The 17,238-nt window shown below is 42.7% G+C and overlaps 1 protein-coding gene across 1 annotated transcript in view; it reads left to right on the top strand.

Annotated features, from left to right (window-relative positions):
* Positions 1-17,238, top strand: part of LOC112563610 — a 61,534-nt gene that overhangs the window by 18,600 nt on the left and 25,696 nt on the right. The window contains exons 5-9 of the mRNA XM_025237734.1: positions 1,626-1,868; positions 2,180-2,237; positions 4,311-4,415; positions 11,683-11,811; positions 14,202-14,378. Of these exons, the coding sequence (XP_025093519.1) occupies positions 1,626-1,868; positions 2,180-2,237; positions 4,311-4,415; positions 11,683-11,811; positions 14,202-14,378 (712 nt within the window). The remainder of the gene's footprint in view (positions 1-1,625; positions 1,869-2,179; positions 2,238-4,310; positions 4,416-11,682; positions 11,812-14,201; positions 14,379-17,238) is intronic.

The following is a 17,238-nucleotide window of genomic DNA, read 5'->3' as shown; positions in this document are numbered from 1 at the left end:
TCTGTTTGGGTGCCTTCCACACCACTCCTGTACAAAGTTTGTACGCAGAAGCTGTTGAGCCCCGACTTTTTGTCGTCTGAAACTGATGCTATCATATGTCTGTCGTTTAAAAGCTCACCATGGAAACTCTGCCTACCGTGCTGTTTTGGGACCACAGGTCCGTTCTGTCAATGGTAACAGGCCCGACTGACGTATGGCTGCTCTATTTTTGCCGCGTAACTTCACGCCATCTTGCTAGCTTTGCAGCATGTTAACTGCTTTTCAGATCAAAACGTTTTCATTATTTCAGACTCTCTTTCTGCCCTCCAAGCTCTTTTTTTCCGGTCGTTTTTACCACCCTTTATTTGTTCAACTACAAAATTCATGTGGCTCTCATTAGTCACAACAAGTACATTGTTTTTATTTGGACCCCTGGCCATGCTTGTATTACTGGCAAGGCCACTTGCCAGTTTGCGGGTCAAATTCAATGACTAGTATCATCTAACTTTGCACGCACGTATATAAGTGGATTGCTCTCTGCCGAGACCAACATTAAGCCTCTTGCGAAATTCTCCATTGTTAGTCTCGGCGAGCCTAAACAATGAATGTAACTAAACCGGAAGCTTTGTACACTTTCCTCGTTTTAGTGGTTAATTTGAAATGTGACTAAGCCGGAAGCTTTGTTCACACCTGCCTCGTTTTGGTAGTTAACTGGAAAAATCGTCTGCCAGCAGTCCAGTAATACAAGTTCGTGGACTGTGGCTATCTTCCTGGCCTATGTTAAGTCGTTTGGACACACCCATGGGCTACTCTGGGCCCGAACAAACTACACACCACCCTTTCTTGTTCTTATGACCACCTACCTTTGTGCCGTCGTTTGTGACAGAAGAAAGTAGTTCTCAGTAGAAAGTGGTTAGGATACACCTATGCCACGCAGTCGCACCTGTTAGGTCAATTCCCACTAGGCTATCCCTGGTGTCGTGGAATTTGTACTGTTGTACATGTATTAATAAAATGTACTGGTCTCCAGAGTACCCGACAGAAAGTTTTTACAGCAGATTCTTATGTTCTACCTGTTTAGATCCGTATCATCGGCAGGTATTTTATTTCACTTTTAAAAGGAATAGGGTTTTACTATGAGATTTAAGTTTTTTATATCCTGCTAGATATTGTTTTTTACTTCTTGGTTTGTTGGTGGCTTTTAAGCCACAACACCCCTTTTCTTAGACATCACCTATTATTTTGCTTCCTTGAGTTGGTTTTGTTACTAGGAGTGATACTGTACAACCTGGGGTATTAGCCTCTCAACCTTTTAAAGTAATGTTACTCTTTCTTGCCGTGATATGGCCTTAGCTGCTGACGGTGTAAAATACAAACAAACTGTCCTGCAGCCTTGTGATTCTTAGATGCTGACCTTGTCGGGGTCTTGAGACTGTGATTGCCATAAAAACATTTTTACCTGCTAGGTTACTTTAATTGCTTTAATACGTTCATTAGCAGAAAGGGTATAGTTCTACTCACAGTTACATTCATCAAGGCAGTAGCAATGACAGATTTGAAACGTAGATTGACACCAGTAACTCATGAGCTGTCTTTATGTTCAGATTCGTTAATATAAGTGAACATTTTTCTTGCCTTTCTTTCAGCATGAAAACTATTTGTTGAGTGAGCTGAGGAAACGTGTTCAAGGATGCCTGACTGTTGCAAGTGCAAATAACCATGAAAGCATTGCATTTCCCACTCTGGGAACTGGGAAGCTTCTTTATCCCCCAGAAAAGGTGGCCCACACCATGTTCAATGCTGCCAGAGACTTCTTTGCCTCCATGCCACACTCTACCCTGAAGAAGGTCACTATAGTATGTTTCCCAAAGAATACCGAGATAATCAAGGTAACATCTTAGATTGAATATTACATTACATATTTTAAGAAGCTGACAGCAACATTTTTTCTTTCTTTTCAGGTTAAGTTCATTTTAAAATAATAATTCCCAAGATAATATAAAACGTTCTTTTTCATTTAGCTGCATGCAAAATTTACTAGAAACTTGATGGTGAAATATAATTATTGTGTAGTTTGGCAGGGGGATAAGTTGTGCTAGTTTATATGACTCTCAGATGGAACTAACAGTCGAGAAGTGCTGACAAAATTTAATTGAAAAGTCACTCAGCTGTAGTAAATGTATTTAAACATTTTTCCAAGGTTTTCAAAGCAGAAGAAGCACTTCACATTTTCAAGGTGGACAAATCGTTAAATCAAGGTATGTAATCCTTTCGCACCCATCCCTCCCATCTTCATTTCCTCTGTTTGCTTGTCTGCCTACTGGTCATACATTTTTCTTTGTAAATTATTTAAATGATGGGTCAGACTCCAACAACAAAATAACAATAAATTTATTTATTAGTTAAAGGCACATACATAAAAAAACTCATGCACACACGTCACTCCCCATCCTAGAGGCGGCTTTTGGGGTGGTGACTAGGGCAACCGTCCCATGCTCCCTGCGCCTGAGGGGGGCCTCGCGTTAGATTCTTTTGTCACCATCAGCTCCTCATACACATATGGGGGGAGGGGTAATTAGTGTTTTACACTGAATCAGCAATGAAGACTATATCACTGCAAGGCAGCCAGTTTGAATACGAATAACACAAATCACACTTGTGATCCACTCGAAGCGGTTTTTCCTTCCCCGAGGGTTAGGAAACTCTTTGGTCGCTCCGCGTAACTCAGCGTCGGAGGACACTCCAAGGCTGTACACACTGGCCGTGTCGGGGAGGGATGGGTTGGTCACTGTTTAGTAGGCAAACATTGGCATCCTCTATGGACCCTTCCACTATTTTCCCTCCTTTGTCTACTTTTGGTTTTCCCTATCCCAGCGTGGGTTTTTAGCATTAAAGTCTTCCAGAATTAGGCTCACTGATATGAATAGTTTTGTTGTCTTCTACTGTTAATGAGTTGTATTTGGATAGGAGGAATATGTCAGTATTTATCTTAAGTTTTTTGCATAATGGAAGGGTGATATCTGCTTTAACATCGTCTGTTTCAAGGTTAATGTTAAGATCTGTTTCTGAGGCTGTTAAATTGCTTTTTATGTAGAATGCTACCCCTCCTCCTACATATGGTTTGGGTCTTGATTGGCTCTTTGGTGAAGTTTACTTTTACTTCTTGTAGGGATATTATTTCTGGCACGTTATTTTTTTATGAAATTAAGTAGTTCGCTTTTATTGCTGTTTAGTGATATACGGTTCCATTGTAACAGTCTTACACCTTGTTTACACATTTTTAGTGATAATTTTCAGTAGTCCTGAGAGCGTGCTTAGCACTTCTATCAAGCTCGGTGTGTCGAATATCCGTATGTCGTTGACTTGTGCAAGGTTTTACTGTAGTCTTTTATTTTTGTCATGAGAGTCATTATTTCTTTCATCAGTAGTTCGAGGTTGTTTGGTGGTGTCTTCTTGTCACCAGTTGCTTGTGAGTTGTTATTCTTGTTGCGTCTGTCTTGTTTCTGTCTTAGTTTCTGTCTCTGTGTGGTCGTTTGGTGGGTTTAGGTGGTCACTTTGTACAGTGGGACTCTCTGATGTGATGGGTAGGTCTGGGGTGGTCTGTTCTTCCTCTGTTGATTCCTGAACAGGTTCTTGCCTTTGCTTTATAAGTTGTTTTTCCTTATGATTCCCGAAGTTTGTGAAAAATGTTACCAAAGCTGTTGCAGTTATAGCATTGTCGTTAGGTCTGGTTGAATTGGTATACCTCATACACCTGAAAACCATGTGCATGCATATTTCTGTATTTGGTACACGGACGTTTCGCCGACGGACGTTTCGCCGCCGGACGTTTCGGAGTCGGACGTTTTGCCGACCGGCGTTTCGCCGCCGGACGTTTCGGCGCGGGGCACTTCATTTCGGCATTTCACGCGGGACCTTTAGCCGAAGTCAAGTGTGTGACGCCCCTTAGCTCACACATTTCTCTCGCCATTGTATCAATGTTTTTTCTCAAAGCTGTTGCGCATAATCTGTGACAATCAATGTGAACTGTCTGTGAAGTCTGTGTGTAAAATTTGTTTGAAATAAAGAATTATTGTGTAATCTAGTAGTTACTTTCATTCTTTGAGAGGTAAGTAAGCTCTCTCTCTCTCTCTCTGACATAATGCGGCGAAACGTCCGGCGGCGAAACGTCCGGCGGCGAAACGCCGGTCGGCAAAACGTCCGACTCCGAAACGTCCGTTGGTGAAACGTCCGTCGGCAAAAAGTCCGCACACGCTGTATTTGACTTACATGTTTCTGCTTATAGTGGATTGTGTATTATTATTATTGGTTGGTGTTTTTTATGTTTTTAGAAGCAAGGCTTGGTGTGGAAAACAGACTGGTACAGATTGTTGTCCCGAACACAGAAAAAGAAGAGATTCCAGATATATGTGACATTGTGTATGACTTTATACAAGGTAAGACTTTGGGCATATAGTCGATAGTTTTGTCTGAGGTAAACCATCAGTTCTTAGTATGACTATATTTTGGGCCGGATAGCATTCTTGATGTATTGTTTGGTGTTGTATGTTTCTGTAGTCATTTATGATGCTGACTATGTGGATTTAGTTTGCAACTTGTTAATTTTTGTGGTGATCTATTAAATCACACATTCAAATAGTTACATATTTGCTAATTTTTGTAACATCAGTTTCAGTTTAGTTTGCTTTTTAAGAAACGATTTATCTTTAGTTCAACGTAAAAGATACAAAAAAAAAAAAAACGGTCACCACAGACAGTGTAAGTTACATTTACATGCTGCTAAGATAGTCTTTCCAATAGATACCTTTGACGATACCAATAGATACACATTCTCTTCTTCACAACTGCTGGAGTTGGTTAACACCTACGTGTATTTGGAATTCACCTTAGCAATAACAATGAGCTTCTATCAGGGAGCAAAACGGGAGTTTAAGGAAAGAAAGCAACAGTGTATACATGTAAAGAAACGAGGCTCAACTTGTGACATTGGCAGCAGTGGCGAGGTACCAATAAAGAGTTAACATTTGAGTGCATCCCCTCCTACATAAATATAGCTAATTCTTTCTCATACATCAGTTGCATCTTGATGCACTTTTTGAATTTCTCCAACCAGCATGGGATATCCTGTCTCCATTTTACAGTTTTCCTACTGCCTTCCTGGTCATGGTCTGCACAAGATGGTCTAGATTACCTCTCTGGAGCAAACACCCTACCTGTCTCTCTCTGGCTGGTGACAGAGATGGCCTGCCTACTTCTCTTCCTTATTTCTGCCATCATAGATTTTCACCTGTATTTTTCTCTGACAATCGCTTCCTCCTTCACTGGTATTTTATTGTTTTGCTATTTGTAGTTTCTGTCTCTAATTACCGTTCTTATTTCTTCCTCTCCCTGTGAAATTGTATCACCCCATTTCTTTTCTCTTTCATTTATTTGATGTGCAGGGTTATCTGGTGTCAGGGCAGGGTTATTTGGTGTCGGGGCAGGACAGGATCATGGAGGTTGAGGTCTCTGATGAGTTCCGGACATCCTTGGAAGGTTAATGCGGGCTACGCCAACCAGTTCACTGATTATGCACAACCCTAACTTTGCTAGCCTCAGAGGGCACGGCTTCTGGGTTCCTGGAGGTTGAGGTCCCTGATGGGTTGCGGTCCATCATTCCAACACACCTCTTTGGCCCGGAATCCTCCTAGTCGAAAGGTTGGTGTGGCCCACACCAATTAACAGGGATGGTCATGTATTCCCCTAGCTTTGCTAGAAGGCTGTGATGGGATCAATCGGGTCTTCATACTCGGAAGGCCATAGTATATTCCTTATGTATCTCTGCTGCGACCCTGCTGGAAATACCTTAAGTGGTACCGCTCGGTCGCATCCCGTCCATGGCAATAGAGAAAGGGTTTAAGAATATTTATACAAACTTCTCTGCTATTAAAACTCTACGATCTGGACAATTTCTTGTCCAGTGTTCAAATCAGGAAGCTTCTGAGGCCCTGCCGATGGGAAAATAGTTCGTCGACCGACTCATAAAACTAACTCCATACTGATTCCTCATCATTTCAAATGGGGTTTTTCGTTGACCTGACCTTGCCGGGATGTCAGAGCTTAACATGAAGACAGAGCTAGTATCCCAGGAAGTCTCAGCGGTGCAGAGAGTCAACCTGAAGAGGGATGGAAAGTCTATCCTTACCAACATACTCTTCATCGCTTTCTGTTTGCCAAAATACCTGATTTCATTGAGGTCGGGTACAAGGCATCAAATTCCAAGCATCCCTCTTCACCAGTCAGAAACACTGTACGCCAGCAAGCACGCAACACAAAATCCCCAAGGATCAAGAATATCACACCGCAGACAGACAACAAGCAGCACCATCAATCCCTATTTCTAACTGTTTATTTCTTTTGGCGAGCTGGGTTAAGATGTGGATGAGTGACATTTAGTGTCGCTTTCTCCATCCCGCCGTCCCAAGCCTTCCTTTTCTTCCTCTCCTCCCTCTGCTTCTGTGAGGCGCTCTGCTTTCTTTCTTAACAGGTAAACTATGTCTGCAATTTTTCAGTAGAACTGTCGAGAGATCCGGGAGCCAACTTTGAAGAACTCCGATGCCTAGCATCTCGTTTCTCTCCTAATATTTTAGCACTACAGGAGACCTTTCTCCTACCTTCTACCTTGTTTTCCTGCAAAAGCTTGTGAGTTTTAACTCAGGACTCACATAGAGACGTCCCTTCAGGTGGGACTTCTCCTTCGCTCCCACCTTTTGTTTAGCCAAATACCACTTTCCACTCCTCTTCAAACTGTTGCTGCCCGGGTTATCCCGAGCAAGACTATCACTATTTGTTGTGTCTATCTTCCTCCTTCTGCTCGGATATTTCGACAGGACCTTGAGGGTCGTTTGACCCATCTCCTTGCTTAATGGGACTTTAATGGGCACCACTTTAACCCTGAGCTGTACAGGACGACATGTGCGGCAACGATTACTTTCCTATAATTTTTTCAATTTTTAACTACTCTGGAGTAGGACGATAATGTCTTTCAGGGCGTGTGTAATCTTAGTAAGGAAAATTGGCCTACCTTTCAGTCCCTCTGCTCCTCAGCCTCCTCCGTAATTCTAGTTTTAATTTCGAGGCAAAGTACCTTAGTAAAGATCTCACCTTACAGTACACCCTGCTAAGCTCTTTACCTCTAATATAAGTGAAACCACTTTGGAGACAGTTTCTGCGCGTAGGCATTGTAATAACCTACCACGTGTCTCGTGGATTACAAAGGAGTGTATGGTGGCCCAGCGCCTTGCCTCCACCACTCGACTCCTTAAAATGTGATAAGTTTTAAGAGCAGTGGAGTTCAGGCTCGTTATGTTTTGCAAGGAAACTTGCGTGGCACAGGTTTGTATCCTCATTGTCCTCCCGCACCACTTCCCAAGAGGTATAAGGGGCCAAGGGAAGGTTTCAGGCTGTCTTGATAGGCAGCTGCTGACTCATCTTTTACAGGTCTCTCCTCATCGTGTTCGACATCTTTAACTTTATTTGGGTGTCTGAATGTTTCCCTCCCTCGTGGAGAGAGGCAGACATGGTGCCGATTCCAAAACCTGGCAAGGATCCTTCTGATCCCAACTCTTACCGTCCTATCGCTCTTAGTAGTTGTCTGTGCGAAACTCTAGTACGCATGGTGAATGCCCGACTCACTTGGCAACTAGAGTCTCGAGGTCTCCTCTCCAACCTGCAGTGTGGCTTCAGACAATATCGTAGCACCGTGGACCATCTGGTCGGTTTTGAAACAGGTCAGGGATGCACTTGTTAGAAAAGAACTTGTTATAGATTTTTTTTTAATTTGGAGAAGGCGTACGACACTATCAGGAAGCAAAGTATTCTGTTGGACCTTCACGCCGTTGGCTTCGGGGTCGTATGCCATCAAGAATTTATTTCGAATCGCCTCTTTCAAGTTCGTGTAGGGTCTATCCTGTCTGATCCTCAGGAACAGGAAATGGGCGTCCCTCATGGCAACATTCTTTCTCCAACTCTTTTCAACATCAAAATAGATTCAATCTTGAAATCTGTCTGTCCAGGCTTGGAGGCCTCGTTGTATGTAGATGACGTTGCATGTAGATGACTTTGCTGTTTGCATCCGAGGCCGATCCCTACAATGCCTTGAACGCCGGTTTCAACTGTGCGTAAAAGATGTACAAATGTTTGTGACAGAAAATGGCTTCAAATTTTCTCCTACGACGTCAGTATGCGAGGTATGTTTCAAACCCTACTATTTCTGTTAATAGCAAGGTACTCAAGTGGTCCAGGAAGTATAATTCCTTGAGGTCATCTTTGACCGTAAACTGTCATTTCTGTCTCACATCACATCTCTACGCCGATCTTGTCAGAAAGCCTTGGACATTCTTAGTGGTTGGCCATGTCAGCTGGGGGCGGACCGCACGGTCCTGCTTCGTCTGTATCGCGTCCTGGTCCGCTCCAAGCTAGACTATGGATCCATCTTCTATGGCTCTGCTCGAGAGTTCTACCTAAAAATTCTCAATTCTATTCACCATCAAAGGCTCGGCATCTGTTTGGATACCTCTCCTGTACAAAGGTTTGCCCCTAAACGTCATAAAATAAGTTTACTTTATGTCGCCGTGATATAGCTTTAGGTGCTGGCACGGCGTAAAACACAACCAACCAACCAATCAATCAACCCCATCTTCAGAAATTGGGAATGGACCTCCAAACGAGAGCAACATTTGCACTAACCAAGAGACCAAACATGGCTACTTTCTATACTGAAAATTTATTTTGATCTCTCCAGCTTAAAGAAATCGGAAAACCCTGATGTAGTCCATGTGCAGCATATTAGATAGTCATGGGCTATCCAGGATTTTGTCAAATATACAGTGATGGGTTAAAAAAACTGAAAAAAATGAACCATAACAGCTGCAATAGTAACGACGATCACCTCCACACCAGCTCTGATATTTTGCCTGGAAGGAAATAGCTCCATTTTTATCTGTGGAGCTGAAAGCTTTACATCATATCAGCACATCTAAAGACAAAACACTCCATGTTTCCTAAACTATTTGACTGCATAACTCAAGAATCTCTGAGCCGACGAGAAGGGATTCTAAATAGGCTAAAACCTAGACACACTTTTGTCACTCACCATTTTTTACTCAAATGAGAAAGTTCCCCACTCTGTCTTCACAGCTCAAACTCTCACTAACCTTTATAGCAAGTCTTCTCTAAAATGTATTCTTTCATATTTAAAATCTATTAAAATGTTCCACCTGATAAAGTAGAACCTGTTTTACTCAAAACCTTTTATGTTACTTAAATAGGAAAAGAGAAATATGTATACCCTTTTTAATATCATTATGTCAATCTTTGAATGGTCATGTACATCGCTTTCGCCATGAGATAGCTCTAGCTGCGTACTTGGCGTAAAATACCAATTAAGTAACTGATGTAATGCAGTACTACTGATTGATTTTTTTACGGGTATTAACCATAGGTCAATTACTATTAGCATGCATTTCGTGATGTAAACAATAATTATGGAAGATTACAAACAAACTTAAGGCAATTTTCATTTTGATTGTCATTTTAGTTTTGAGCGCATACAATTTGATAAGAAATAATTAATTTTATTTCAGTAACATGACTTTTGTAAAATTTGTTGATCCAGTGTTACTTGTTCCGGCAGCAAATGTGTTCTCCAAAAGATTTCCTTTACAGCTATCTCATTTTTGTTCTTATTAAAGTCCACTCTACCGGGAGCTTTTTTTGAAGATGACCAAAGATGGGTGACTAAGCTGGCCCACCCATCATCCTATTCTTTTTCTACCTCACTGGCCCTTTCACTCATACTCTTTTTCTAACCATCTTTTCACACTGCAGTTTTATCTTTCCTGTCTTCTATCTGCACAGGTCTTTCTTCTGTCTTTTTTCCAGTCATGCTTCTCTTTTGATGTAGTTCTTTTTCTGTGGCCTCCTTTAGGCCCCTTCGTTTGCTTCACAGGGCGACCCGTGTCGGGGGAGGATGGGATCCTGGAGGTTGAAGTCCCTGATGGGCTGTGGGTTATCATACCAGCACACCACTTCTCCTAGACAGGAGGTTGGTGTGACCCACACCAGTCAATTGGCTGGTCGTGTATTGCCCTTTGTGGCTGGGGTCATTCTGGTCTACAAAGTCTGTCGGTCAGAATATATTCTTTCTGCATCCCTAGTGGAAATGCCCTAAGTGGTACGGCTCCGTCGCATCCCTCAATGGTGGGTAGGGAGCATAAGAAACGAACCATGTTCCTTTCATTATGGCACACAAAAATCAAATGGAACTCTCTCCCTTTCGATATCCGCCACCTATCCACTATTGAATCCTTTAAACGTGCACTGAAAATGTCCCTCTTAAACATTATTCGTAGCACTTCCTGTCAAATGCTCCTTGGACTTTTCCTGTTCTGGAGATCCGTCTTGATCCTGCAGCTTTTTAAAAAGGTAACACCAATGACCTCATTTTTCTCAGACGCTTTCAGTAACTTTTCTCTGACTATCATTGATTCTGTTCTATCTTTAAAGGTGCCTCCAAAGTTCCAAATGGTGGCCCTGTAGCTGCGGCAGCAGTTTCGTCCTGCCAACCGCAACGGGCTGCTCTAGTCCGACTGGCAGACAGCTGCTGTATTTTCTAATGGAACTTTACACGATCTTGCCAGCTTTGCAGCACGTACACCACTCTTCGGAGCACAACTAAATTATTTCAGATTACCTTTCTGCCCTCAAAACACTTCTTTCTAGTCGTTTTGACCACCCTCTCGTGATTTAACTTAAAAAAAATTCATGGGGCTCTACTTCGTTGCAATAAGAACATTGTTTTAGTTTGGGCTCTGGCCATCCTGACGTTCCTGACAATGTCCAAGCAGACCAGGCCACCATGGCTGCTTTGGCAGTCTTACTGTCAATTGAAATCACTAGCATCATCTGACTGTCTATCTTCACGGCCTATGTTCAATCCCTGTGGCAACACCACTGGGCCACTCTGGGCCAGAACAAGATACACTCCACCCTTACCTATCTTTCTTTCAGCCTTTTTTCGTGCTATCTTGTATGATGGGATGAAGTAGCTCTCAGTAGACTTAGGACACCTTTGCTACGCAGTCGCACCTTTTAGGTGAATTCCACCAGGCTGTTTATGTTGTCGGCGAATTTTTACAGTTGTACATTTATTAATAAAATATACTGGTCTCCAGAGTACCCGACAGAATTTTTTTTTTACAGTAGATACTTTTGTTCTACCTGTTTAGATCCGTCCCATCGGCAAGTATTTTATTTCATTTTTAAAGAAGATAAGGCTTTACTATAAGATTTAAGCTTCTTTATATCCTGCTAGATTTTGTTTTTATGTTCTGGTTTGTTGGTGGTATTAGGCTTCAGCACTCGCTTTTCTCACATATTACCCATCATTTTATAATTTTGCTTACATTTGTTGGTTTTTGTGACAGAGAATGTTATTATATTAGCAGCTCAACCTTTTAAAGTAATGTTACTTTTTCTCGCCATGATATTGACTTAGATGTTGGTAATATGTAAAACACAAATTCAGCAATGTTCTCGACGTAAAATACCTTTAGTTGCTGGCATGGCCTAAAACACAAACGTGTTACATTAGACATAAAGTAGAGGTTATATTGTTTTAAAGTTAAATTTTATATCACAATAGTATATGTTTTGTATTATCAGAAGATGCACGTAAGAAACAGAAAGGATCATTTATGAAAGACAAAACGAAGACGAAGTCTCTGATGGTGATTTTCAAGAAAAAAGACAAGAGAGAGGCTGTTTCCTTGCAGATAAACCTAATGAGAGCAGGTATATTTTCAGATGTTATTTAGATTAGGTTGTCTGTGATGAATTCATTGTAGCTTAGTCACAGATAGTGTTTGTGGAGCAGTTATTTCTATTTTTATAAAATTAATTGAAAAAATATTCTTGAATGACGTGAACTTATATCTGTTGTTTTCGAAGGAAACAGGTAGTTTGTATTTTAGTAAGAAGTTTATGCAAAATTAGCAGCTTGAATGATGTTTAACAATATGAGTTCAAATGTGATGTCCAGAAATAAAGTAATTTAAAAGAATTTGGCAAACGCTATTTCTGAGAGACTTCAGGAAGACAACAATGGCTGCATTCTCCGCAGAAAGCACTAAGGTTCCAAACTGATGAACTTCATAGTGCAAAGACCAGTGCAACGTCCAGCTACAGATAGATGATCACATGCATGAACACAACCAGACTAGAACTAACAAGAAGAGTTTCATTTAGCTTTAGCTTTTTTCAGTAATCCATAGCCTAACATCTGAAACGCAATCTCGAATGCTCTGGACAGCAATATGTGTCTGAGTGAGAGAACAATAATGTATAAATATCATTTGTGAAAGATTAATCAGAGACAAGAGTTTGAACAGAGAGTGGTTTGGTATACATGATTAAAGGATAGAAGTACAGAGCTTTGGGGGACTGTGTAACGTTTCGAGGAGAGTGCGTTACGAATGTATGCGAGTTTTGTAAACATCTACATGTAAACTTCGCTCGCCGCACTCTTCCACCTTTTTCAACAAAAAGGTCCGGCCAACAATTAACACATTTAATGTTTTTTAAAAAGAAATGAATGGTAATGAAATGAGAAAGAAAACACTAAAACTGTTATATTGCCTACTGTCTACCGTCCGTAGAAAGTTAATAACTTCCCGACATTCGACACTCCATTCATCAGGTAATCCGATACGAGCAGTCCAGCGACTCGTTTTCCACACACACACTATATCCGAATGAATCCCAAGCCGGTTACGTCCAAACGTGTCCAAACGAGCGACATATTAAAGCTGGAGATAAAAAATGTTCGAAGTCCAACGCAACACCCGCTGTATCCCTTGTGCTGGTGTAGTCGCTGTACTCCTCGTCGGTAGGAAGGTGTTCAGGTCTACCCTTCGGTAGATAAGTTTTAGCGACCGTTATGTATAAGATGCCAATGCGTCCAAGGTTTGTCCTCCACACAGATACCCGCTGTATCGCTTGCGCTGGTATATTTGCTATACTCCTAGTCTATAGGAAGGTGTCGTTCAGGTCTACTCTTCAGCAGATAAGTTTTAGCATCCGTTGTAATGTGATGCTAAAACTTCGTGAGTCTGTCCACAACACAGATCTCCCGCTGTATACCCTCTCGTACCAACTACACTCCTCCTCAGCAGACAAGGCGATGATTCAGCTCGACCTCTTATGAGGATGAACGTTGGCGTCCGTTAACAATGTCGCGCTATACTTCGGAGGTCTTAATCCTCAAGCTGCTCTTCTCTCTCTGTCCAGGGCAACGTTAGTTTGCCTAATTTAACTTTCTCCTCTACCTCATTTGACCAATCAGGCCATTAGCAACTAGGTAACTTAGCGATTCTTCGTGGGGTCCATGCTGACCAATCATAATCTCTGTGCTGTGTAGTCGGCATGGCTCCCACCTCAGCTGGCCGCAGTCGCCGTAGTTACGCCTATGACAACTTTCCCTACGTCAAAACACATCGAATGACGTGAAATAATCCGCGTGGGGATTGCGTCAGCATTCGCGTGACTGCTCTCCCCTGGTACTACAGAGCAAACAATTAGAACAAAAGAAATGACATTCGCTTTGAATCGCGAATCGTTACAGACTGCAGAGTGAACGGGAACTGATACAGACATGCAAGTATCTACTATAAGAGTCCTGTAAGAGAGATATGACCAAAACCAATCAATTAGGGGACCAGAGATACCATAGAAAGTAGAAGGCCTTCGAATGAAGGTTGAAAGATAAATTGTACAAAAAGCAGCAGAAAAGGGCGATACGCACTGTGATAAAAATAGCAAGTTTTCAGGGTTAAGACATGACAGTAGCGCAGCCAAGACAACAGACGCCATAGTTGGAATGACGTCACAAGGTTAGTTTGACCTGAAGAGAGGAGACATGAGCGCAGAACAGGTCAAGGCGTCGACAATAAAGGTCATGACTTTTGCTGGCGCTGGTCTAGAGTTTCACTGAGTGCGTGGAGGAAGCCTCACAAACATCACACCCTCACCACTCGGTTCCATTACAAGTATTTTATGTCAACTGTCTTTCTGATTCTGATTTTCTTGTTCTTCCTCAGTCTGCTTCAATCAATGAAAATATTATCCATGATCAAGTGATGTACTTAAGTTGTATAAAACTTTGAAGAAATAATGTTACTCTACAGGTTCTGAAGATTTAGCAGACATTGTGAAAGCTGTGGGAAAAAAGCTAAGCAAGTGTCTGAAATGTCTTATTGTCATCATGGCTGTTGCTGATGTGAGTAGTCTTCGAAGTGTATGTGAAGAGTTTCAAGCTCAGCAGAAAGCAAGCTCCTTTTGGAACCCTTTCTCTTGGTTAACTGGTGAGAGAACTTAATTCAGTTTTGTGAATGCAGCAATTGAAATTGGATTTGAGTAATAGCACAATTTCCTACTGTGCAGTAGAACATACATCTTCATGATTTCAAGACATAAATACATGATTAAAGGCTAGCATTAGTGCAAAGTCATTTTTGTTTTGTTTAATTTGATGCAAAATATTACTTTGTAAATTTGAGCGAATAAAGGACACAGGATTTTAAATTCCATGAACTGGCTGAATCCTCTGCCTCCACGGACCTATCTTCTTGTGATCCTTCTCTGGGTGGATGTTCAAAGTGCCCCACTTCTTTCCTTCTGTTTTTCTTTACTCTTTACGGGCATGTCATCCACATTTTTCCCACAAACTCTCACCCTTCTCAGCTAAGTTTTCATCTTGTCATCATATGAGTAAATAGGTATCCCTTCGTTTTCAAAGTCTTTCCCCCATCTTCCTTTTCCATAAGGCCTTTCTTTTGATGTATCTCTTTTTTCTGTGGACTCCTTTAGGCTCCCCTGTGTTTGCCGCGCAGGGTGACCAGTGTCGATGGAGGATGGAATGGTTGAGGCCAAGATCCCTGATAGGTTGCGCACCTCTTTGGCTTTGACTTCTCAGAGACTGGAGGTTGATGCGACCAACACCAAAATAATCGGTCGGTCGTGCATTGCCCTAGTTTTCTAAAAAAAAAAAACTTCTTCTTGGGTCAGTCTGGTTTTCCTTTCTGAAGGCCAGAGTATATTTCTTATGTACCTCTCATGTGACCCTGCTGGAAATGCCCTAAGTGGTACCGCTCGGTCTCATCTCTTTTATAGACTCTCTGTTGGGTGGGGAGCAGAAGGAAAGAAAAAACTTCCTTTCATTATGGCAAAAAAACCACAAGGGAAAAGCATGTGTGAGTATGAGTCTTCGGACAGTGAAGATAAGGCAATAGAGTGTGTGTGAGCAAGAGCATTGAGGAGACCTAGCCCCGTTTTCTTGCAGTGGAATACACAGAGCCAGCCTTGTCGCTCTCGTCTCTCTCCCCTTTCGACATCGCTAAGGGTTTGAAGAACATTTCTTCCGGTTTTTCTTCAGTAAAGTGTTTGCACTCTGGACAATATCTCGTCCAATGCGCAACCAAGAAAGCCCCTGAGGCCCTGCAACGATGGGATAGAAAACAGTTCGTAGACCATCCAATTAAAGTAACACCACGCCGATCTCGTGACCTTACTGGGATGCTGGAGGTCAACACACCATTTGTGGGTTTCAGCAGCCCGGCAGGTCTATCTATTCCTCTTCGTGCATCAAGTTGCACATAAGGCCTCAACCAGAGTCCGCCAATGATGTCGATCGGCTGAAACCCGGTCCATGCGACCCCATGTCCAGCCCTTTCCTTTCATCTCCTTTTCCACTGTTCTTCTCCAAGTTTCCTTTAGCGGCCTGGTGGCGCAACGGTTAGCGCTGTTAGCGCCTGTCACCAATACAGTGAAGGTTGGCTGCCCTGAGTTCATTTCTCGTCTCGGGCACGCTGATCTTTCTCTGAACGTGGCATCTGTTTACAGGGCTGGCTGCTTGCCGTAATATAGCCTTAGCTGCTGACACGGCGTAAAACACCAATTCCCCCCCCCCCTCCAAGTTTCCTTTGGGCGGCCTCGTTTTCTTCGGCCGTCTGGAGTCCATCGTAGGGGCGACTCTGGAGAGGTCTGCTGTCTGCTGGCGGAGCACATGTCCAATCCATCGCCAGCGCCTTCGTTGAACCTGCGTGGTGATGGACTCGGTTTTAGTTCTTCGGTGGAGTTCTTCGTTGGTGATGGTTTTGGCCAGAAGATGTTAAGTATGCACCTGAGGCATCTGTTTTGGAAGACGTCAAGCTTGTTACTGATGGTTTTGGTCATCTTCCATGATTGTGATCCGTAAAGGAGGGTGCTGATCACATTTCACTTGAAGATTCTCAGCTTGATTTTCTGGCTGATGTTTTTTGCCTTCCATGTGCTCCTGAGTGAGGCGAAGGCCTGGCTGGCTTTCGCCAGTCGGGCTCGAATCTCCACCTCCGCATCCCCAGTGTTTGACATTTTGGACCCAAGATAGGTGAAACTGTCAACTTCCTCAATCTCTTCTCCATTTAGTTTGATGCTGTCTTGTTCTCTGCAGTTCACTGTCATACTGTTAGTTTTCTTTGTACTGACCTTCAAGCCAAGGTTTCCAGCTGTTTCTGAGAAGGCATTTGTTTTTTCCTGCATGTCTTGGTAGCGGTGTGACAGCAGGGCAATGTCATCAGCAAAGTCCAAGTCTTCCAGTGCTGTTGTTGCTGTCATAGTCATGGTCCATCTGAGCCCTCTCCTCTCACTGTCGGTGGAAGTCTTCATGATCCAGTCCATGGCCAGGATGAAGAGGAACGGCGACAGAACACAGCCCTGCTTCACCCCGGTACTGACGTTGAAGGGGTCTGTGAGCTCCGTGTCACAGACAACCTGGGATTTGAAATCGCTGTACAGCATTGCAATGACCTGAACAAGTTTTGCAGGGACTCTGTAATGCCTCAGGATCTTCCTTAAGGACTCTCGGTGAATGCTATCAAAATCCTTCTCCGATGAAACCGATGTACAGTGGTGTGTTCTATTGATTGCTCTGCTCCAGAATTTGTCGCAGAATGAAGATGTGTTCAGATCAGGATTGCCCAGGGCTAATCCTGCTTGTTGTGGTCGGAGGTCTTTCTCAAGAGTTGCCTTCAGTCTTGACAGAACAATCTTGCTAAAGACCTTGCTGGTGAGGGAAAGAAGTGTTATGCTCCTCCAATTATTGCAGTCTCCAAGATCTCCTTTCTTGAGTAACTTGAAGATGAGCCCTGTCTTCCACGCAACAGGGACCTGCCCTGATTCGCAAAT

Source organism: Pomacea canaliculata, linkage group LG5, assembly GCF_003073045.1.
Source record: "Pomacea canaliculata isolate SZHN2017 linkage group LG5, ASM307304v1, whole genome shotgun sequence".
In the NCBI taxonomy this organism is placed as follows: Eukaryota; Metazoa; Mollusca; class Gastropoda; order Architaenioglossa; family Ampullariidae; genus Pomacea; species Pomacea canaliculata.
Note: the sequence above shows the minus strand (reverse complement) of the source record. Positions and strands in the feature narration are given on the sequence as shown.